Here is a 24,046-nt window from a genome sequence, read left to right on the forward strand (position 1 = left end):
TCCTGAGCTCCTTTATTTTTCCCTTTTCTGCCAGTATTCCCTTTTCTTTCCGTAGAGATGTTATTCGTTTTATTCTTAGCTTGCATTCTTTGTAGAGTAGACGCTTGTTGGAACTTGATGGCCGCATCGTGAGTACTTGTCGCCTTGCTTCTTTTTCAATAAAAAGATGTCTTATTTTACCTTTCAATTGAACACAGGTTGCTCCTATACTGGAGTGGGCACTTTGATTGTCCACTGTTCTTGTCTAGGTTTTGGCGCTTCCATCGCCTGTTGCAACTGCAAAGTCCTGGACACCATGGTTATCAGTTGTACTTCCAAAAGCTCGGCGTTTCGATTGCCAACATCTCCGCTAATTGGTAAGTACATTTTTTTCAAAGACATTTACTGCAGAAATAGCTCCATGGAGCAATGTGGTATTTATTGAACAGTAATTATCATTACACTGATTAATAAAAATATTTTTTCAGGTTAAAGGAATTCCATGGTTTGGGCTCCATCTTGCCACTCATGTTCCTTAACCAGTAGGCACCACAGCTAGCAAGCTTTTCCACTAGGTAAGGTCCTTCCCAATTTTCTCCTAATTTTCCACCACTTGCATCCAATGACTTTGGCCTGGTTCTTCTCAGGACTTGTTCTCCGGGAAGGAATGATCGCTCGCGTACTTTCTTGTTATACTGCTGCTTCATTGACTGTTGATATATTGCTAGCCTTCGTGAAGCTTCATCTCTTACTTCGTCAAGGAGCTCCCTGTCTTTGGATAGAATCCCTGAGTTCAAACCCGAACGCTCCGCCAGAGATTTTGTAGTTGGTACTAATAGCTCCACGGGAAGTACAACTTTTGTCTCGTATGCTAGAGTAAATGGAGAAAATCCAGTTGACCGTCTTGGCGTCGTTCTATATGCCCACAGAACTCCAGGTAAAAATTCTGTCCATCGTCCTTTTAGATTTATCCAAGGTTTTCTTCATATTATCTAGGATAACCTTATTTGTCGCCTCCGCCTGCCCATTTCTCTGCGCATAGTATGGGGTGGAAAAGTTGTGTTTAATGTGTAACCCTTCACACAAAGATTTGATTGTTTCAGAGTCGAATTGCTTCACATTATCAGAAACGATCGTTGCTGGTATGCCGAATCTGCAGACAATGTTTTCCCAATTGAACCTGCGGACATGCACTGCCTCTATTTTTACAAGTGCCACTGCTTCTATCCACTTGGTGAAATAATTAGTAGCAACCAACAGATATTTGACCCCCCCAGGTGCAGCTGGGAACGGACCTACAATATCCAAACCCCATTTACTGAATGGCCATGTGCTCATAACTGGATGCAGCTCATTTGCTGGTCTCTTTATTAGAGGACCATGCATCTGATAAGATACGCATTTGTTCGTGTACTCCTTTGCATCGTTCTGCATATAGGGCCAGAAGTATCCTTGAGAAAGCAACCTATGTGCCAAACTCCTGCCTCCAGAATGATTGCCACAACAACCTTCATGCGTCTCAGCTAACAATTTCATCCCCTCATCACGAGTTACACACCGCAGGTATGGTTCCATCGAGATTGGCTTTTTATAGAGTTCATCCTCTATCAAAGCGTACCTTCAAGCAGTCTTCATAATTTTCCCAGCTTGGTACTTATCTTGTGGGAGCTCTTTTGTTTGTAGGTAACGAACATACGATTGTCTCCAATCTTCGGATTGACCATTGTCCATATCATCAATATCCATAGGATCTTGTTGGACTTCAGATGAACTACCCTCGTTTTCATTTGCACAAATTCTATGTGCAGTCGCCACAGTGTTATGAATGCTAGGAAATTCGTGGAAATCAACTATGACATACCGTGTTGAATCTGACTCTACTGCCGCTGACAGGTACGCCAGGGCATCTGCATGCCTATTCTCAAGCCTTGGCTTTTGCTCGATGATGAAATCTTCAAATTCTTTTGCCAACTCGCTAATATATTCTAAATAGGAGGCTAACTTCTCATTCTTGGCTTTGTATGCACCAGTGAACTGGTTGGCAACTAACCTTGAATCGGTTGTCAGTATGACTCTCCTCGCCCCCAAGTGGAGTGTTGTTTTTAGACCTGAGATTGCATCCTCGTACTCGGCCTGATTATTTAAGCAGTAAATCCTAGTCGAACAACTTTTTCTACTCGTACTCCTTCGGGGGAAATTAGTACGCAACCAACACCAGCTCCGTCGGTGTTTGCTGATCCATCAATGTATATCTTCCATATCCCACTGTCTTTATCCGGTACCGATGTCGAGTCTTCAATACTCTTTTGCACATGTATTTCCTTTGAAGACTTTTTACTTGTTTTCACTTGTTCTCATGGCAACGGTATTGGTGACACATTATTTGTTTCATGCAGGATTTCCTCGTAGAGAATAGACTCAGAAACGACAATATCATCTACTGGGAAATATGCCATTAACGATGCTAAAGCATGTCCTTTTTCTGCCGTCCTTGGTTCATAATCAATGGTGTATGCGCCAAGGTAAGTAGCCCATGTGGCCAATCTACTTGAATCATCAGTTCTTCCCAATACCTTCTTAAGTGGATACTCAGTGTATACCACGATTCGTCGCCCTTCAAAATATGGCTTTAGGCGTCTTGCTGCATGCATAAGTGCTAGTGCCATTTTTTCTATTTTTGAGTACCTGGTCTCAGCGTCTGTTAACGATTTGCTAACGAAATATACTGGCTTTTTGTCAGGCTCTCGGACAAACAAAACCGCACTCACATCAAACTCACTTGAAGCCAGATATATGTAGATGGTTTGTCCCGTCTTGGGGATTGTAAGTACAGGAGGAGAGGTCAAGTACCTTTTGATTTCGTTTAGAGCACGCTCACAGTCGTCACTACAACCAAACTTCTCTGCCTTCCTTAGAATTTGAAAAAATGATCTGAATTTGTCAGATGCTCGAGAAATAAACCTGCTCAATGCGGCCAATCTCCCAGTAAGTCTTTGTACTTCTTTCACACTTCTAGGTGAAGGCATCTCTTGTATTGCTCTTATTTGTTCTAGATTGGCTTCAATTCCTCTCTGTGTCATCATATACCCAAGAAACTTCCCGGACGTGAGTCCGAAAGAACATTTGGCAGGATTCAACTTCATTCCATATTGTCGCAGTCGTTCAAAGGTTCTTTTCAGATCAGAAAGATGAGATTCCTTCTGCTTGGATTTGACCACCATGTCGTCGATGTAAACTTCAACGGTTTTCCCGATCATGTCCTTAAACATTTCGTTTACTAAACGTTGATAAGTAGCTCCCGCGTTCTTCAATCCAAATGGCATGACAAGGTAGCAGTATACCCCCTTGTCTGTTATAAAAGATGTATGCTCTTGATCATCTCCAAATAATGGTATTTGGTTGTAACCAGAAAAACCATCCATGAATGACAACCTTCCGTATCCCGAGGTGGAATCGACTAGATCGACAATCCTGAGCATTGGATAAGGATCACTTGAACATGCCTTATTCAAGTTTGTGAAATCAATGCATACTCTGATTTTCCCATTATTTTTTGGTACTGCAACAATATTTGCTAACCATTTAGGATATCTGACGGGTTTGATGATCCTAGCCTCTAGCATTTTCTCAATCTCTTATCCTACTTTTTCCTTTCGTTCAGGAGCCATCTTCCGTGGTTTTTGCCTTACTGGTTTAAAACCCTCATCAATATTCAATCGATGGCATGCGATGGATGTATCAATGCCCTGCATGTCTTTGAGACTCCAAGCGAACACATCTTTATTTTCTTTCAAAAGGGTAATCAAACTTTCACTTTCCCCTAACGGCAGTTCAGCGCCGATGAAGGTTGTGTGTTCCTTTTGATCTCCAATTTGAACTTCCACCAACTCCTCAATAGTTGGCGGTCCTTCCTCCACTCTTCCTTGATAAGAGGTTGGGAAACACTGTAATTGCTATAACTTTTTTTCAGCATGGAGTATTTCCGAGCCTTTTAGCTCAGAATTTTTGTACTCTTCCATTGCGTTTTCATGGCATTTATGAGATGCCACCCGATCACTTCTGACTTTCATGACCCCTGCTGGTGTAACGAACTTCAAACACTGATGAATGGTAGAAGTTATCGCCCCCATTGCATGAATCCAGTCACGTCCTAATATGGCATTGTAAGGTGCGCGACAATCTAACAATGAAAAGTATTGCATAACCGTTTTTCCTCCCACAGTTATAGGCAAACTTACTCTTCCTATTGTTGTCATTATCTCTCCGCTAAAGCCGATAATGGGATTATCATCAGCTTCAACTTGACTTTCATTCAAGCTCATTGATGTGTATGCTCCGTAGAATATGACGCTAATTGAACTTCCAGTATCGACTAGAACTCGGCGTACCTTGTACATTCCAATGAGAGCTAAGATAACAATTGCATCGTTATGTGGTTGGTAAACTCCAGCAAGATCAGCAACTGAAAAACATATCTCTATCTTTCCTTTCTCTAGAGTTTCCGTACCGATAAGATTAGCATAGTCAACCTTATTCGAAATCCGCCAATCCTGGATATGGCGCAGCTTCAGACGTGTTGCATTCTCATGAGCCTTCCTTGAAGTTGAATTGACTCTTGCATGACTCACTCTGATTTCTCGGAGATCTAATGTATTCACTTGTGATGGATTCTTCTTCACATACTGTTGAAGCTTTCCTTCGTCGATCATTTTCTGAACTTCTGTTGCCAGAGTTCGACAAGACTCGGTATTGTGCCCGTGATCTCGATGATGAGCATAATATTTACTTTTATCTCTTTTATCCTTTATTTGTTCTGACATTGGTTTTGGAACTGGAAGAGAGTCCTTGATCTTTTTGAAGAGTTCCCCCAGTCCGATATTTAGACTGGGAAATCTAATTTTCACCTTACCCTGAGCTTTTCTTAATTCTTCTCCGTCTCCAGCTCTACTTCGGGGGTCATCATGATTTTTCTTCTTCGAACTACTCTCTAAATGTTGTTTTTGTTTGCCATGTCCTTAGGCACATGGAGCTTTTGTCATACGTGACAACTTTGCCCTCTTTTCTTTCTCAGCTCCACCATACCTGTCTGCCCTGTCATATAACTCTTTGAGAGTTCCGACTGGTTGGACTGTTACGGAATTGTAAATTTCTAACTCATCGTAATCCAGCGCATTTTTGTATGCCTCTATTACGAGTCCAGCATCTACTTTTCCGACTTCACTAACTTCCTGGCGAAACCTCCTAGTAAAATCAATAAGACTTTCACCGGCTTCTCTGTGTAACAAGAAAAAATGGCTGCTTCCTTTCTTATTTCCGAGATTAATTTTGTACTGCTCAAAGAATGCATCCGACAACATTCCGAAGTTTACTATCGAATTTGGCTCTAGTTGTGAAAACCAAGTTAAAGCCTTACCAGTCAAAGTTGTTGGGAAGGATCTGCAAAGTAACTCATCACTAAATCCCCATAACTCATCGAAGCATGAAAATGTTGGACGTGTTCCACTGGATCGCCACTCCTCCCATCAAAGAATTCTTTAAACTGAGGCAGGATGAAATTCAGAGGTGGTCGAAACTGCTTTATCCTGTTAGTAAACGGTGAATCCATCGATCTCTTCATTGATAAGATTTGTTGTCTCTCATCCTTGGACTGTTTATGTGACAACGCTTCTTCAATCATTTCGTCGATTTTCTTTTTACTGAGGTGATTGCTTCGTGGTGAATCTCCGTCAGTTTCTCTACGGATCCGCTCATTCCTGACAAGTTCAGTTCTTCTTTCTCGATAATCTCTTTCACGCCTAGTTTTCTTTGAGTAGTCGTTGTCGTCGTGACCAACTCTGTGTCTATGCCCGTCATGTCTCTTATGACTTGGCCTTGCTCGCCTGTCTTGATCAATCAAATAGTAGTCATCATCTTCGGGTACATAACGATCATAATAACTACCATTATGGTGATCATGACTTTGATGATCGTCTCTAGCATCTTCAGCTCTTCTTGAATTACTCCGACCTGGCCTTTGCTCGTCAAGGACTTCGTCCCTTCCGTGTGGGATGCCACGTTCTCGTGTAGTACGATGATTTGACATTTCATTTTCGTAGTGCGGGGTAGCTGCACCTTCGAGTTCTTTTCTTTTATCCAATGCAATTTTGAGCCGCTTGTTCTCCCTTTCCAACTCCTGAAAACGCTCGCGTAACGTCAAGTCAATCGGGGTCACTCGTGGGTTGTTAGCTTGCGCAACCTGCAGGTTGCTAGCTTGCGTAGCTGGAGGATTGTTAGCCTGCACGGCTTGAATATTGCTAGCTTTCCCAACTTGTAGGTGATTCCTCACACCCCTATTAGCAATATCCCTTTGTCGAAGCTCCCGAATGCTCGGGTGTTGGTTTTGATTCCCTCCCTGATAGTTGATGTTTTTACTATTGGCACGAGGAGATGTTCTACGTTCCCAAGCATTGTTTCCTCTGAAAGTTGGAGTGGATCTGGCAGAACGAGCTCCCGACGCTGTTGATGAAACTGACGTTTCCCTTCCATCTTGAAGGGGTGGGACGATAGCGCTCCATATCGTTTAACTGACGCCTTGAGTAGGACGATTTTCGATAGGTGCGTTTCCGTTCCCTTCATGTTTATTTGCTTGTGAAAACTCCATGAAACTTCTCTTGTTTTGTTACCTTTCGTAACACTGACTTTTGCAACAGAAAAGCGTCTCTGTTACAATGTTCTCTGCAACGCTTAATTAACTGTTGTAGCTTCTGGACAGATCTGTAACAAGAACCTAACTGTTGCTGTTTCTGAACAGATCTGTATCACAGACTTAACTGTTGCCGTTTCTGAACAGATCTGTAACACAGTGTTAACTGTTGCCGTTTCTGAACAGATCTGTAACACAGATTTAACTGTTGCTGTTTCTGAACAGATCTGTAACACAGAGTTAACTGTTGCCGTTTCTGAACAGATCTGTAACAAAGTGCTAACTGTTGCTGTTTCTGGGCAGATAACTGTTGCAGCAATTTTTCAGCAACGTCTGATGTCTGTTACAGAAAACTTCTCTTCTGAAAAAGCTTGAAAAAACAACTTCTTTTGCAAGGGGAGCACGATCAAGGGTTTGGGTCCCCTTAGTCGGCGCCAAAATATGTTGGAGCAAAATTAATCACCCCAACAATCTTCGAGATTTGTGTGTGTTGATCGAATCTGCACCGTTGCTTTATTTCTCTAGAGATGTTGATGAAAAATGAGGGGGTACCTGCAAAGACACTCTGATGCTTATGTCAGAGAGAGCTCTAGACAGGTTTTTTTTAGAAGAGAAAAGTAATTCTGATTGTGTCCTTTGAGTTGATTTTCAACCTCTATTTATAGGCAGAAATCAAATCAAGCTGTTAAGATTTGTGGTTATCCCAAATAACCACCTAGATTCATCTTTATCCCATAAGATTTGTGGCTATCTTCTATAACCACCTGGATTCATCCTTATCTCATAAGATTTGTGGTTATCTTTAACAACCACCTGATTGTATCTATCCTCACAAGATTTATGAAAATCTCAAAAGATCCATGTTTATCTCTTTGAGATTTGAACTAATCTCAAACTGGTTTCCATAACAAACCATTGGGCCACAAAATAAACCCAATTGAGATTCCATAATAAGCCCGACGGGTTCAGGATTCCTTAATAAGTCCGGTTGAGCTTCTTTAATAAGCTATTTTTGTCTCCTTTTATAAACAACTGGGTTTCTACAATAAACCCAGCTGGGCTTCCTTAATAAGCCACTTTTGGCTTCTTTACTAAACCACTGGGTTTCCTTAATAAACCCAGTTGGGATTCTTTAATAAGCCATTTATGGTTTCTTTACTAAACCACTGGGTTTCCTTAATAAACCCAGTTGGGCTTCTTTAATAAGCCATTTATGGTTTCTTTACTAAACCACTGGGTTTCCTTAATAAACCCAGTTGGGATTCTTTAATAAGCCAATTATGGTTTCTTTACTAAACCACTGGGTTTCCTTAATAAACCCCGCTGGGCTTCTTTAATAAGCCAATTATGGTTTCGAGGGGCTTGTGTGTCCCGTACGTACACCATTTTATGGTGGTACAAACAGTGGCTATAAAGTTCATGAACCGATTCGAGTGAATCAAATCGTTTTTTCTTCGATTGTGTCTTGTGTAGTTACATAAGATTTCCTTGCAATTGAACAACTCTCTAACTAGTTCATTTGAGTCATTTGAACTAGTTATGGTGAAGAAGAATATGGTTGATATGAAAGTGCTCATATGACTAACCATTTGGTTAATTATTGTTGAACCAACAAATGTACATGTTTGGGTATGGTTACACAAACCTAAAATCGTGCATTTCATTTGTGTGTAACAAGCTAAGTTTTCGATCCAACGGTTGAAAGATATTAGCTTGAATCTAAATCAGGTTTTCATCTAACGGTGAATATTGAATGCTTTGTTACCAAGCTCACATTGATTGCAAACCCTGATTTGAAAGACTATATAATGGAGAACTCTAGCAACTGGAAAACCTAATCCCCACACCTCTTGTGTGATACTAGTTGTATTAGCTAGAGTCGATTCTCCTTTAACCTTAGGTTTCTTCTTGTAAACCAGGTTAACGACTTAAAGACTTCATTGGGATTGTGAAGCCAGACCGATACTACTTTCTCGTAGTTGTGTGATTTGATCTTGCATCTTCTATCGTTTTGAGTACAATCGTAACGATTGACTTGAGATTTATATCTCCGATAGGCAAGATATAAAAGTAATCACAAACATCTTCGTCTCAACGTTTGTGATTCCACAATATCTTCTTTCACCGCGTCGATTAAGATTATTGTGAGGTGATTGATAATACTAGGCTGTTCTTAGGGAATATAAGTCTGGTTTATCAATTGGTTCGTGTTCACCTTGATTTATCAAAAGACGGAACAAAAACTTGTAGGTATTTTTGTGGGAGACAGATCTATCTATTCTTGTAGACTTTTCTGTATGATACAGATTTGTTTATTAAAGTGTTCGAATTTGGGTCGTAGCAACTCTTAGTTGTGGGTGAGATCAGCTAAAGGAATCAAGTGTGTAGTATCCTGCTGGGATCAGAGACGTAGGAGCATAATGTATCTTGGATCAGTGTGAGATTGATTGGGGTTCAACTACAGTCCAGACCGAAGTTAGTTTGTAGTAGGCTAGTGTCTGTAGCGGCTTAATACGGTGTGTGTTCAATATGGACTAGGTCCCGGGGGTTTTCTGCATTTGCGGTTTCGTCGTTAAAAAAATTCTGGTGTCTGTGTTATTTCTATTCCGCATTATATTTTGTTATATAATTGAAATATCACAGGTTGTGTGTTAGAATCAATCAATTGGAAATCCAACCTTTGGTTGTTGATTGAAATTGATTGATACTTGAACTTTGGTCTTTGGTACCGTTCAAGTGATTTCTCTTGTATTCAATTAGACTCGCAGATTTCTATTTGCTTGAGAAAGAATTGAATCAAGAAAGAGAGATATAACTCTTTGATATACTTTATTAAGATTGAGTCTAGTTGATTCTCTTGAAAGTATATTGGAGTTTGTCCATACAGATTGTTAAGCAAAATATTGGGTGTGGTTGGTGTACCCCCACTTTTTCAATTGGTATCAGAGCAGGCTAACACGTTCAAGACCTTACAAGTCTATGTTTGTAGCGATCTGACTCTGTGGACAAGAGTACTATCTCTGATAAACGCGTCACCAGAAATAAAGTTTTGTCTCGTCTATTTCTATTAAAGAGAAAGATTCTTCAATCTCAAATATAGATGAACCCTGTGTTCAAACTAGACAAACAGGCTCCGACATGTGTTATTCTGATTACCTTTCAAAAGAGTCTATCTCTCTAAATGAACGGGAAACATCTGAAGAGAGTGATTTGATTCTAAATCTTGTTAGAATCCAAGATGATAGATTTAATCGGTTAAAACATCATGTCGATGTTCTCCTTGGTGTTGTAAGGGACTGCAAGTTCAAAGAAAAATACTGAAGATCATTCTTCACGTATATCTCTTGGGCCAAGCCTCAAAAAGGATGCTTTGGAAATTAAACATCGCTTGAGTAAACTCTCTATTCAAGGATGCTCTATGCAGTCCAACAAATCAAGTACTTCTGCTATGACTGAAAATGTTCCAGCTCCAGAAGTAAAATCGGAATCCCTTCCATTCAGAAAAGATGTTTTTGTCTCCTCCAATCAAGGATGTTCTACATCACATGGAAGGAAGAAATCTCCTAACGATACTGTTAAGACTGTACTATCTAATCATTCTTGTGATCAGAAAGTATGTCTCTTCTGTGAGACAAAGAGTTCTGTTAAACAAAAGGGAAACTCTAGGTTGAATAAAAACTCTGTGGTTCAACTTTAACACACCTTAGACTTAATTCTCAAAGGTGTAACTGACATTCGTATGTACAAACCAATTGGTTTTCGTACTTTCCATGTGTATACTACCAGGAAGGTCAGTTGAATGAGTTCCTCAAATGCTCAAAAGCAGAACAGACGTCTTAATAAACATCGTCTAAGGAAAGATCAAGTCTTGCCTACTGTTAACAGAAAAGGTGATGTTACCTTAAGTGAGAATAAAATTCCATAAGAAAGGAGGAAAAGTGATGATGTCAAAGATGACCTAAAGGAAATAATTAAAGGTTATGAAGAAACCATCAACAGGTTGTCTACCCTCTCAAGGCAAAAATTCTCTGCTAAGGACTCAAACTATGTCTCATATTTTGATGACAGTAAGTTTTATGATAATTTGTCACATCAAATAGGTTTCCTTCCTAGATTTGAAAGGAAAAAGAGACTTGATCGTAAACAAAATTCATTTAATGAGCTAATAGCTCATACTTGTGTTAAGTAATCACAAGGTTGAAATCTCACTTACAAAAATCCTAGCTGAGTGAGATATGTTTAGGTATACTCTTTGCCAAAGTGACACTGATTATCCATCTAATTTCTTATCGTTCTTAGATGGATTATCAAGTAACACCTTTATTTGAGTATTTGTTTTTCTTCTAGTTTTTGGCTCTATACCTTCAAATTGTTTTTTTAAAAAACAAAAGTTTGGATGTTGTCTGTCAACAAGATGCTTCAAAAACAACCTTTTTGGAAGGAGCTTTGTGGACCCTCTTCTCATGGGTATACGTACGGTTTTGGAATTCTCTCACAAACCAAATTTGTAAACCCTAAGTCTCTCGAAACTTGTTTATATACCTACCCTATTGTGTTGAATTATCTCACTCTAGGCTCTCTGTCATCAATGGCTTCATCATCCTGCTCTTGGGATTTGCCTGAAGACTTCGTTGATGATGCGGTATATTTCGAATTCGATAAAGAGAAGGGGACTTTTTTCGAAGTTGAATGATCTGTTCCTCAATCTCCTGGTTACTACTCAGATATTGAGGAGGTTGAAGAGATTTCAGCTGAAGTGCTTCTCAATTTTCTCAAAAACTTTGAGGATGCAAAGCAGCAACTTGTTGATACAATGAAGTGTCTTGATGTGGTAAGAACTAAGTTGAAAAAGGTTAATTATGACCTTGTTCTCATGAAAACTCATGTTAAAGGACTTCTCAATAAGGATATCCACTCTGTTGATGTTGTGGATGCTGTCAATCACAAGCTTAGAGATCTCAAAGCTCATGAGGATCCAAAATCGTCTATTTGACTTCAGTTCGTGTTCGTATTTGGCATGGTTTTGTTTAGCTTGTTGATGCTTTTTGTCTAGTAAATCTTCTATTTTTTCTTGTTTTTTTAGAAGAATAACTAGAGTTTGGAATAGCCATTATTGTGACTACACATAGCTATGTCCAACGTTTTCATCTTCATGTTTCTAAAATTATTTGGAAGATGATATTTGCAGTATTAATCTTTATGGTTTTATATATTGCAATTTGTTATGGGATACGTGTGTTTGCGTCCGTGAACTTTGATTGACCCATACCTTGTCAAAAGTTAAGTCCTTTATATGTCGATATGCATGTGTTGATAAAAGAAGGAATGTAGTTTTGACAAATACAAAAGTTAAGCCTATTATGTCAATTATTGATGGAAGATAGGTTAAAATATTTTGTTTACAAGGATTATGTCTATTGTATGCCATTGTGCAAATGGTGATGGAGAATAGAATGCATCCTTCATTATTCCACAGTATTTGGTCGACCTCCAGTCTACAATTTTTGTGCATATATTGTGTTTTCCATAAAGTGTCTTATGTTGAGCACAATCGACTGAGTTATTCTTGTTGCTTCATGAGGTATTTTATGTCGAACATGTTCAACTAAATTAATCATCCTCGTGTGGTTATTTGGTTGTTGCTCCGTAAGTTTTCTTATGTCGAGCATGACCAATTAAATTGATTACTTTTTGTGGTTAATTTGGTTGTGTATTCCGATTAGATTAATTATGGTTTCTCTTGTGATTAATCTAATTAAGTATTTTGAGTCTCCATAAGTTCACTTATGTTGAGCATTTTCGATTAAATTAATCATGGGTTCTCTTGTGTTAATTTAATTGAGTATTTTGGGTTCTCTTGTTCACGATTTGTTCACATTCCATCATGTGATTAAATTTGAAGTCATCAATTGACTAACATACCACGAGACGTCAATCGTGTCAATTTGGGGGGATATCACTTAGGGTTTTGGTCTGGAGGTCTACGACACGTGTGTTCAAACACATGATGGAATGTGAACAAGTCGTGCAATCATTTGAAGGAATGCACGGGGTAGTGGGTGGAAAATCGACCAAGTCTCCACACGTTGAGCAACTGGTTTCAAACACGATCTCCATTTTCCTACTCCTTGATTCCATCAACTGTCAAACTTCATGGGGTCATGATGTCTAAATTTCCAGCAATATAAATAAGTCTCTGAATCATGATTGAATCATCAGCATCATCAATCTCACGTCTCATCGACAACACGAGATCATCAACTTATCAATTGAGCAACTACTCTCAATTGAGCGATTTCAATCATTCAGAGCTTATCATATTCAGAATTCACACACCCATAATCTTTGATTACCATTGATTCCACACATTTCCCAGCTTCCCTCTTACAGATCAACCCATCCTCTCTTGTGACCGAATTTACTCTGGAATGGTCATTGTCTTGATTTAGGCCGGAGTACTACAGATTGATCTCTCGAATCTAAAGCACCCCCTTTGCAGCGGTGCATCTGTGTGAGGTTTAACATTTTCCTCGGTTCGAGGAGTCTCATCCGTACGGTCGTCTCCTCAATTCCTTAAAAAACCAGCAAATCGTTTTTCCCCATCTACAGATTGGCGACCACAGTGGGAGATCATTCTCTCGGTTGCAATCTCACAGTCTCACAAGATGGTTGATCTCAGGTCAGGTTCCGTTACGAATCCTAACACAAACCGTGCTAGCACTAGCAACAAAAACAATCAAAATATCCCAGAGACAATTCCGACCTCCAACACTGATGGTGGTGACATTACTCCTCCTCACGTCTAAGGTCATCCACTGTGCGGACGAAACCCTGAAGAAGTCAGAGGAGATCCACCACCTACCATTGCTGATCTTTTCAAAGCGCAGGAGACTCATGCAAAGAATCAGACTGACATGGATGCTACACAGAAGGAGCTGTGTAATTATCTCAAAACTCGTACTGACAAGATGTCAGAGAAAACTCAAGAGAAGGGAAAGGAGAAGGAGAAATCCTCAGACGACGATCCTGAAGTAATTCCAATCCATACAGTAGAGGACGACGAAGTCCGCAAAACTGCTGCAGACAACTCATCAGCGAAGGGATCATCGAATTTCATCACTCGCGAGGATCTGGAGCACCTCTTGGAGAACCGTGGAAAAGACAAAACATCGCATGTCCATCGTCATAAACCTCTTTATCCTGCCGCTACGCAGAGGATTCCACTCCCCAGAGGTTACGTTTCTCCAAACTTCACCTTATATGATGGAACTGGCAATGCTCAGGAACATGTCTCTCGTTTTCTCGAAGCCTTGGGAGAACATGAACATAATCATGTCGTTCGTCTCAAAGAATTCTCAAAGTCTCTGAAAGGCAGAGCATACACCTGGTATAACAACATCGCACCAGGGACTATCAAAAATTGGGGAGAAATGATTAATACCTTCTACAGGAAGTACTTCTTTTTATCAGAGCAAGTCACTCTCTCTGACCTGGGAAGAATGTTTCAGAGGGTCAGTGAAAACCCCAATGACTACGTGAAAAGATTCAGAGTCCAAGCCTTGGATTGTCATGATCCAAATGTCACAGAGCAACAGCTAGTAGATTTGTGCATCAATGGCATGCTCCCGGTTTACAGAGCTCTACTGGAAAATCTTTGATTCCAGACTTTCTCAGAGCTTCACGAAGCCTCGAAGAGATCGTCAACTACTGCACCCGCTTTACTAGAAAAAATAAAATCTACAAATGCAGGAACCGCGAGACACTCGAGGTAGCGGACGTCTGATCAAGAAGCAGTAAAACCTCCAGCCTTCCACAAAAAATGTTGCAGAAGGGAGCAAACGGAAAGCCAAACCGCCGCGCAAGCATACCTCAGCTCCTTCAAAAGCACAAAGGAAGGATAAGCAAGACGCACAAGCCTCTGACCAACGCACAAGAATTCCTGATCAAGAAGCACCTGACTTTCCTTTTTCCATTAAAGAGGTGACTTCCACAGGTTCGTCAATCATCCCACAAGCGACTGCCGAGTTTTGAAGCACATTTCAAAGAGAAGGTTGATCCACAATAGCTTCAACTGGGTACTGAAGGAGTACACAAGAATCCTCTCCCAGTCAGAATTTTTACATTCTCTGAAAAACCTATCAAAGCGGCAGTTCAATCCTTGGTCGAACGTGAATTGTGTTATCTGCCGAAGGCACAAAGGAGAGACATGTTCACAGTACTGAACCACATCGTGTCAAGAAGTCCATTCCGGAAATATTTCTTGAGTCTCCAGCCACAGACCAAGAGATGTACGACTGGGGACTGCTTACCACAATCATTCTCAGAAAAAACGAATTTGGAAGAACGTTGATCGATGCTGACACCGCCATCAACAACATTCCACTGAAAACCATCGGATCCACATGCATCACTCGAACATGAAGGTACTCATGCTCCATATCAATCAGAGACCTTGAAGGAGCGCTCGGAAATACTTATGGCTACATCATTCTCAAAGTGAACATAAGTTCAACCTGGACAGAAACCAAGTTTCACATAATCAGGAAGATCCAGGATATGACATGTCCTTCATACGAGCATGGATCCACGCTGAAAAGATGGGTACTTACAAAGCGCCTTTAGTTACACATCTCTCCAACGAAGAAAGTTCTGATCCAGAATATTTGACGGACATTCCATCATCAGAGTACTTTGAGGAATTTCGACGAGGTTGAAGCAAGAACTTGCAAAAGATGCATAGACATTCATCAAGAGGTTCCGCACTCAGGAAATTCTCATTTCATGTTTATGTTATTTATTTCCTCACATGCTACCCTAGCATGGGGACTTAATTATGCTAGCAACTCTACAAGACGTTATGAATGGTAGCTTCACCGCATTAGTATTTTACCAAGTGGTCGAATCTGACGTTTCTCCGAATCAAGCACTGGAACATTCATTACTGAGATGATGTCTGCAAAACATACTTTTGGATTTTTTCCTGCAAGACCACGTGTTCCACAAAATCAGAAAGCTCTGATGTCTGTACAAGTGTCGAATGCCACTACCGCAACGAAAGGGATGCTGAATCAACAGAAGATATTCCAGGGCCGAGATGATAAAACCCCTAAGACATTCGATGCTTAAGGAATATACGCTTCGACGCTCAAGCATCTAAGAATCCATCAAATTGTACTCCCAATCAAAGAGTACAGCTTAGCGTCGGCACAAACATCTTAACGATGACACATTGATTCAACACCAGCACGATCAAAGTAAGCATTCAGGTTGAACTCTCAGTACACCTTCATCTTACGGACGCTCAACTCATCAACTAGTTCGTGAATATAAAAGGCACACTGAAGAAGCAGAGGTTATATCTATAATCATGGCTCTAGCCTTTTCGGTCTTTGGAGCAACTTCAACCATGGTATCAGCATTAATAATAATCTCTAGAAGAACGCCATCCATGATCTCAGCATCGACAAGGATCTCTGGAGTGTAATCATTCATAGTCTCAGCGCCAACAACGGTCTCAAGAGCAACATCCTCAGGGCTTCATCAACTAATCATTCTCTGAAGTGTTACACATGAAGCGGACTTCTCTAAGAACTAATGAATCATAACAAGATGTGTAGACCTGATAACATGATCACATGAAAGTATTCCCAAAGCTGGCACGACTGGTGGGAATAATCCAAAGTCTCCTACAAGATGTTCTCATTGCCTCTACAAATGAGATACGACGTGCTCCGGGCCATGGGTTTGCAAAAACCTACCAACGGGTGAGGAATGGGACAATTCTTCCTCAATGAAAGATGTTCGTTTATGTCTCTTATACAACATACCAAAAGGGCGCATCAATTGGACATACGAGCTGAATGATTTGGCCTTCACCGTCAGGTCTACGAAATATGAAATATTTGAACGGGATTACAAATTACGAATGTGCACGCTTCATTGGATGACCTCTGCAACTCCAAATTGGGTGATTCTTGTATCATGAGAGAACTCAGTCTCTTAGCTTCAAAAGTTAGGGTAAAGCATCAAATTCAGACGTCGTATGAGGTTCCTACAGCTTCCAGAGCGTACAACATGCAAGCAACAATTTTTAGACGGGATTCATAACTTCTACAGTCGATCGATGTCTACCAGGTCTTTTCGCTAAGTTCTTCATCAAGGTACCTCCAATTTCGACCACCTAGGTCTTTACATCAATTTTCTACCCGGGTCCTCTATCTAGGTCTTGTCAGAAGAAGGGAAAACGAAAGAGAGAGATTCAACAAAATATCGGGGGCTGACGGTCCACCGATCATGACGATCAATTTCACAGCCCAACACTCGTGGTGCCGGGCTCTCCAGTGCTAATCACTCATAATAAAAGGAATGCTACCACCGGGACATGAAATCATGGTCATTACATAATCCCCTCTTGAGAGCAAGCTCAGTTATGGTCCCATGACCAGGGTTTCAAAAGTAATGTTTCCACGACTGACAGAAACAAGATGGCAATCAAGCACCATGCTCATGTGTCAATCAAGGGTCCTGATCTCAAATGAATCAATAGCATTGAAATACTCCACCAACTAGTTTTTAGTATGGGAGTGATGCATGGAGGACCAAAAAAACCCCTGCACTTGGGTATTCATACACCACGATTCTCAGTTACTGAGGAAGCTTCTACAATCAGGGCGACAGTTTCTTCAGTATTCTCTGCTGGTGGCTCGGCTTCTTCAATCACTGAGGCAGCAATAATCGAAGTTTTCATAACTTCAGTTACAACCTTCTCATGGCCTTGAAGTGCAGGGATGTTTGTCTCTTCATCAACAACTCCATACCAGCTCGAGTTATCCTTATTGGTTTCAATATCCTCAACTTCGGTATTTGGCACCTGATACGAAGATTACATGAGGTTAGAGCAATCTAAACATGAAACCAAGTGATATTATAAAATTCAGTATGCAAGCAGTGCAACATCATCAAAGTTCATCATCATTCACCTGAGATATGAACAAATAGCATGAAAGTCGTGAAAATACGTTTTACGGCAACCTCGTCAGGAGAAACTGTACTATGCCCTGTACTAAAAGGTGAACTGGGAGCAATATACAAGTAACCTGAAGATGGGTTATTGGTGTAGAATGTTAGTACTAGAAATCACACAATGAATAAACTTCTCAAAGGAAGAGTTTTCTTTTCTCAAAAATCTGCCGATCTTCCTTACAAACGTGGCCATATATAGGCCTTATGGGATATGCCAATATCTTTTATGATTAATGCTAATAAAGAGGAAATCCTACTAAATATAATATCATGCCAATACTAGCAAGATATCTCTTATTTCCTAACAAAAATAACAAATAGGAAAATATTTAACGGATATTCTTTCGTCGATCCCTTCCTTCCAAGTAGGATTCTGCCATATCTTGCACTACATCATTCTCCCCGGGAAAGAGGAAATTCGCCCCCGAATTAGGCAGGGTAGAAAAATCATCATCAGACAAGTCGCCGTGGTAGGGAATGAGATGACGGACATTGAACACATCAGCAGTATGAATATGACTGGGAAGTCGCAAACGGTAAGCATTAGGATTGATCTTCTCAATAATTTCAAACGGACCAATCTTGCGAGGACCCAATTTGTTGTATGTGCCCGTAGAGAAACGTTCCTTAATAAGTACAGCCCAAACGAAATCACCTACCTCAAATTCAACGTGACGACGATGCTTATCGGCAGCCGTTTTGTACTTCGTAGAGGACGCCACCAAGTTTTGAGCAGCTTCGGCATGTATCTGCTGTAAGTGATGCACCAACTCATCAGCAGTGGCATGCACTCGTTGCAAATCTGGCACAGGCGCAAGATCAAGGGGTGAACGCGGATTAAATCCACAGACCACTTGGAAAGGGCTAAACCCGGTGCTCTTATGAATGGCTCTGTTGAAGGCAAATTCTGCTTGAAACAAATGCCTGTCCCATTGTTTAGTGTGAGAACCCACCAGGCTGCGAAGTATGTTCCCAAGAGATCGGTTAACAACCTCTGTCTGCCCATCCGTTTGAGGGTGATAAGCACTGCTGAATTTCAACTCCGTACGCAATAATTTCCAAAGAGACCTCCAGAAATGACTAAGAAATTTAGAATCACGGTCCGATACAATGGACTCTGGGAGACCATGAAGACGATACACGTGTTGAAAAAACAAAAATGCCACATGAACTGCATCCGTAGTTTTTTTGCAAGCTATAAAGTGCGCCATTTTGGAAAATCTGTCAACGACGACAAAAATAGAATCCATCCCATGTTGAGTGCGAGGCAAACCCACAACAAAGTCCATACTAATATCAGTCCAAGGCTTAGACGGAATTGGTAATGGCATATAAAGACCAGCATTTGTCGTAGAACCTTTAGATACCTGACAGATATGACAACGAGAAACGAAACGTTGTACCTCTTTAAACAAGCGCGGCCAAAAGTATGATGTTGAAACCAACTGGAAGGTCTTGTCACGACCAAAGTGACCCTCGTGATGCAGTTCTTGAATGATACGTAAACGCCAGCTACAGTCAGGAATGCAAAGTCGAGTTCCCTTGAAGAGAAAACCATCCAACAGCGAGAACTGGGTACTGTTGCCAGCATGCACAGCGTCCAGAATTGAACCAAAATAGGGGTCAGTCTTGTATAAATCAGCAAACGATTCCAAACCCAAGACCTCCGTCCGTAGTGACGTTAGCAGACTTCGTCGACGACTGAGACCATCAGCCACACGGTTCTGAGTTCCAGCCTTGTGTTTGAGGACAAATGTGAAATCTTGTAGATAATTAGCCCATTTAACTTGTCGTGCATTCATCTTGTCTTGATTGCCGATGTGCTTGAGAGCATCATGGTCAGTAAACAACACAAATTCAGAATGAATCAAATAATGACGCCAGTGCTTAAGGGTTTGGATGATGGCATAAAACTCTAGTTCATACGTGCTGTAATTACGCTTAGCTCCATTTAATTTCTCACTAAAAAATGCGATCGGTTTACTGGATTGGCTGAGGACTGCACCTATACCAACCTTAGAGGCGTCTGTATGAACCTCAAATGGTAAAGAAAAATTTGGTAACGACAGTATAGGGGCAGAACAAAGCTTCTCCTTCAGTAAGATGAAGCTTGCTGTAGCTGCATCTGTCCAAGAAAACTTGCCATTCTTCATGCAATCGGTGATTGCTGCTGCAATAGTGCTAAAGTGGGGAATAAACCTTCTATAAAAGGATGCGAACCCATGAAAACTCCTGGCCTCATGGATTGTTTGCGGACAAGGCCAAGTACGCACAGCATCAACCTTCGATTCATCCACGGAAATACCATCCTTGGATATGACGTATCCAAGAAACAAAATGCGATCTGTACCGAAGACACACTTCTTTGTAGCGGCAAAGAAATTTTGCTGGCGTAAGACTACCAAGACCTCACGAAGATGACGCAAGTGCATATCCAAGTTAGTACTATAAACCAAAATGTCATCGAAATAAACGACCACAAACTTACCCAAGAATGGTTTTAATACTTCATTCATGACACGCATAAACGTACTCGGAGCATTGGAGAGACCAAACGGCATCACCAACCATTCATAAAGTCCTTCCCTAGTTTTAAAAGCGGTCTTCCACTCATCTCCAGGCCGTATACGAATCTGATGGTAGCCACTACGCAAATCCAATTTGCTAAAAATCGTAGCACCATGAAGCTGGTCCAGGATATCATCCAGACGAGGGATGGGAAAACGATACTTCACCGTAATCTTATTAATAGCACGACTGTCCACACACATGCGCCATGAACCGTCCTTCTTAGGAATGAGTAACGCCGGAACTGCACAAGGACTAAGACTCTCCCTGATGAGACCCTTGGCTAACAACTCCCCTACCTGACGTTGTAGTTCCTCGTGTTCTCTTGGGCTCATACGGTAATGAGCTCGATTAGGGAGAACCGATCCTGGTACTAAGTCTATCCGGTGCTGAATAGCTCGAGATGGAGGCAACCCATCCGGAAGGTCAACGGGAAAAATGTCTGCAAAGTCCGATAATACTCCCTGGATACATGACGGAACCGCCACAGTCGACGCAGATGCAAGAGAAAGGCCACACAGATGAACACAATACCCTCATCCATCATCTCGGTCTCAAACGTACGCCAAGACAGAAAATTGGAAGCCAGATTAGAGAGTGGTTTGTGCACAGTTTCCTTGGCAGGTACTAACGTGACGCGAGTCGATTTGAACAAGAATGAATATGTGTTTAGTTTACCATTGTGAATTACCTCCCTGTCGTATTGCCAAGGTCGTCCCAATAGCAGATGACAAGCATCCATAACCACGACATCACACCACAAAGCATCCTCGTATACAGAACCAATGGAAAACTTCACAAGACAACGTTTGGAAATAGTTACCTCCGAACCTTTACTCAGCCAGTGAAGAGAGTACGGACTAGGATGTTTCTCTGTCGATAACTTGAGTTTTCTCACAGCCTCTTCAGACACCACGTTCTCACAGCTGCCTGAGTCAATGATCATTCGACAGACTTTTCCTTCTATGGTGCACGTTGTCTGGAAGATGTTCTTTCTGAGCCATGACTCGTCAGTGTCAACCTTCGGCGTCAGGAACGATGGTCGAGAAATCATCAAGCAGTCACCTTGGTCTCCTGGCAGAAATACTTCATCGAACTCAGTTGATGTCTCCTCCGCATCAGCAAAGACATCATCATCAGCAGTCGTCTCTACAAGTAAAGCTTTGCCAGGTCGACCAGCCTTACGACAATCGTTTGCCAAGTGACCAGGATCACCACAACGGTAGCATTTAGGACCAGGCCTTTGAGACGTACTAACATTCTGTTGAGCGGAAGCAATCTGTGAAGGAGTAATAGTAGGACGGCCAACAGCTGCTCTAATTGACTTACGGGATAATTGTTTTTCCAAACGCAGAGCTCGTTGGTGAACCTCAGACACAGAAAAAAATCAAACATATTTAGTGTGTCTTGGAAAGTCTCACGTAGACCACCTATATAGCGGGAGACAAGCTGATCATCGGTGTCTGTAATACCTGACCGAGTGACCAAATCATAGAACTCTTTTGTATATTCATCAATGGAACGAAAACCCTGACGAAGGTTTTGTAAACGAATATACAGTTCTCTGGTATAGTTAAATGGCAAAAAGGCTGAACGCATACACTTTTCAAGCCTTGCCCAGGAAGAAATAGGAGTTTTACCTTTTTGAATCCGGGAAGCTTTCAGTTGACGCCACCAAACAGCAGCCCTACCCCGAAAGCGTGTAGCCACAAGCGGAACCACTCGATCATCAGGAACCCTCTTAAATTCCAGAACTTCCTCCACAGTAGAAAACCAGTCGATACAATCCTCTGGTGTCAACCCGCTACCATGAAACTCAGGAATTTCGATGCGGAATGATGATTCCCAACTCCTAGATTCACGCTCACGCCCAGCAAAAGGGTTATCAGTATCATTATCGTCATCGTCATCAGATGAATTGGACTCATCAATAGGAGGATGACGGCGCTCATGTCGTTGTAACAGGGTTGCTACCTGACCGGCGAGCTGCTCAACCGTGCGTGATAGTTCATCGTATCTCGTTCTCTCCATTACCTCCTCAACTAAAGCCTCGCGAGGACCACCCTGACCTCTACCACGAACCATGTTGGAAGGATCGATACCCAGTTTCTGAATACCAAATGGTGTAGAATGTTAGTACTAGAAATCACACAATGAATAAACTTCTCAAAGGAAGAGTTTTCTTTTCTCAAAAATCTGCCGATCTTCCTTACAAACGTGGCCATATATAGGCCTTATGGGATATGCCAATATCTTTTATGATTAATGCTAATAAAGAGGAAATCCTACTAAATATAATATCATGCCAATACTAGCAAGATATCTCTTATTTCCTAACAAAAATAACAAATAGGAAAATATTTAACGGATATTCTTTCGTCGATCCCTTCCTTCCAAGTAGGATTCTGCCATATCTTGCACTACATCAGTTATATACCATTCTCTTCGTATGGATGTCCTCTACAATGTGTCAAAATTTCATAACAATCAGATGAACGATCAAGGAGATGTGACAAAAAGATTGAGCAACATACCATCTGGAAAAGTTCTGAAAGTCTCCTGGAAGTTTACTATTTCACCCTTTTCAGGACCTGAACATGCTCAAACCTTAAAAATATCCTCTTATAAATCTTGGAAATTTCCTGGGCTTGAGGATACATATGCATACATTGAAAATACGATTCCGGGCGAAGATTTTACGGTGTTTTCATTAAAAGCTGAAGCCTGAAATTTTCTGACGACGTATTTCGCCGAAATTACGTGCATATTCACATGGATTCTCATTCATTCACTCACAAATCAGAAATTCCATACTTCTATGAAGAGGTTACAATATATGTACTTACTTGGGAGGTCTCCGAAGCATTCAAGGAATTGGGATTGCCCGTGTCAACATCAAGAGGCTCATTACTTCCATTCGGTTCCGAAACTTTGGAATTTCCTCCATATCTATTCTCATAGGATGACCGAGTATCAGCACTCTCTACTTCCATGAAGACATCCTCCTGGATATATTCTCAACAATGAACATTTTATCTATAAAATATCATAATTTGTATATGGAGAAATACTTACTTCGGCCTCTTCTTCCACACTCGAGTCAGAAACCGTCTGACCATCCGCAGAGAATCGAAGACCGTCAATACTTGATGGAGGAAAGTTCTGCAATGGGATAAAAAATATTGGTTTCGCGATCCTAATTGCACGGACAAGAAAAGGTCATGATGTAAGGAGCGCTAACGACTCACCAAAGAGACAGGGGACTTTACAGTGCTCGAAACTGGGTGACGTTTTTTGGGTTTATATTGAACCAAGAAGAATTCATTCGCATTTGGAGAACTCTTAGTCACCACTTCTTCCTCTTCATCAACTAAAGGAGTCTCATAACCACCATTTTACATCTCTGCAAAGTAGCTGCGGTATCCATCTGATATATCTACTTCAGAATGTCATTCAGAGGTGCAAATTTCATCAAAGCAGTGAAATTAAATCATAACAAAGGTGCTCACATCAGCGTCAAAAATGGTAACAATCCAACTCTCACATGTTTACAATTTCACTAGCTATAGTGATTATAACATCAGAATTTTGAAAATCCGCTCGTTCTGTCAAACCTGCAAGGACGACCAAAATTCATTATTCAAAATCATGACTTGATTTTCATAAAACCGTGAACAACTCACGTGAATCTTAACATCCACTGGTTTTTCAAAAACTGGACAGACGTCCATTCTACAATTGTGAAAACTCACATACAGACATTATTTAACCATGTTTACTTTCAACAGTTGTTTA

At 41.0% G+C, this 24,046-nt stretch overlaps 1 protein-coding gene and 1 long non-coding RNA gene across 2 annotated transcripts; one reads left to right on the top strand and one right to left on the bottom strand.

Annotated features, from left to right (window-relative positions):
- Positions 1-1,318: 1,318 nt before the first annotated feature.
- Positions 1,319-2,206, top strand: LOC113361680. Its single transcript, XR_003365261.1, has 3 exons — positions 1,319-1,542; positions 1,663-1,872; positions 2,010-2,206. It is a non-coding gene; the product is annotated as an uncharacterized LOC113361680 (long non-coding RNA).
- Positions 2,207-3,932: 1,726 nt separating this feature from the next.
- Positions 3,933-5,336, bottom strand: LOC113360040. The gene is made up of 2 exons (XM_026603592.1): positions 5,021-5,336; positions 3,933-4,966 (listed from the first exon to the last, which is right to left on the bottom strand). The coding sequence occupies exons 1-2, from the start codon at positions 5,334-5,336 to the stop codon at positions 3,933-3,935; spliced, it is 1,350 nt and encodes a 449-aa protein (XP_026459377.1).
- Positions 5,337-24,046: the final 18,710 nt, after the last annotated feature.

This window comes from Papaver somniferum, chromosome 3, assembly GCF_003573695.1.
Source record: "Papaver somniferum cultivar HN1 chromosome 3, ASM357369v1, whole genome shotgun sequence".
NCBI classification, from domain to species: Eukaryota; Viridiplantae; Streptophyta; class Magnoliopsida; order Ranunculales; family Papaveraceae; genus Papaver; species Papaver somniferum.

Coding starts and splice junctions, on each gene's coding strand:
- LOC113360040 (XM_026603592.1), bottom strand. CDS start 5,336: ATGTTGTCGGATGCATTCTTTGAGCAGTACAAAATTAATCTCGGAAAT. Junction 4,967..5,020: donor AAAGAGGGCAAAGTTGTCAC/GTATGACAAAAG, acceptor AACAACATTTAG/AGAGTAGTTCGAAGAAGAAA.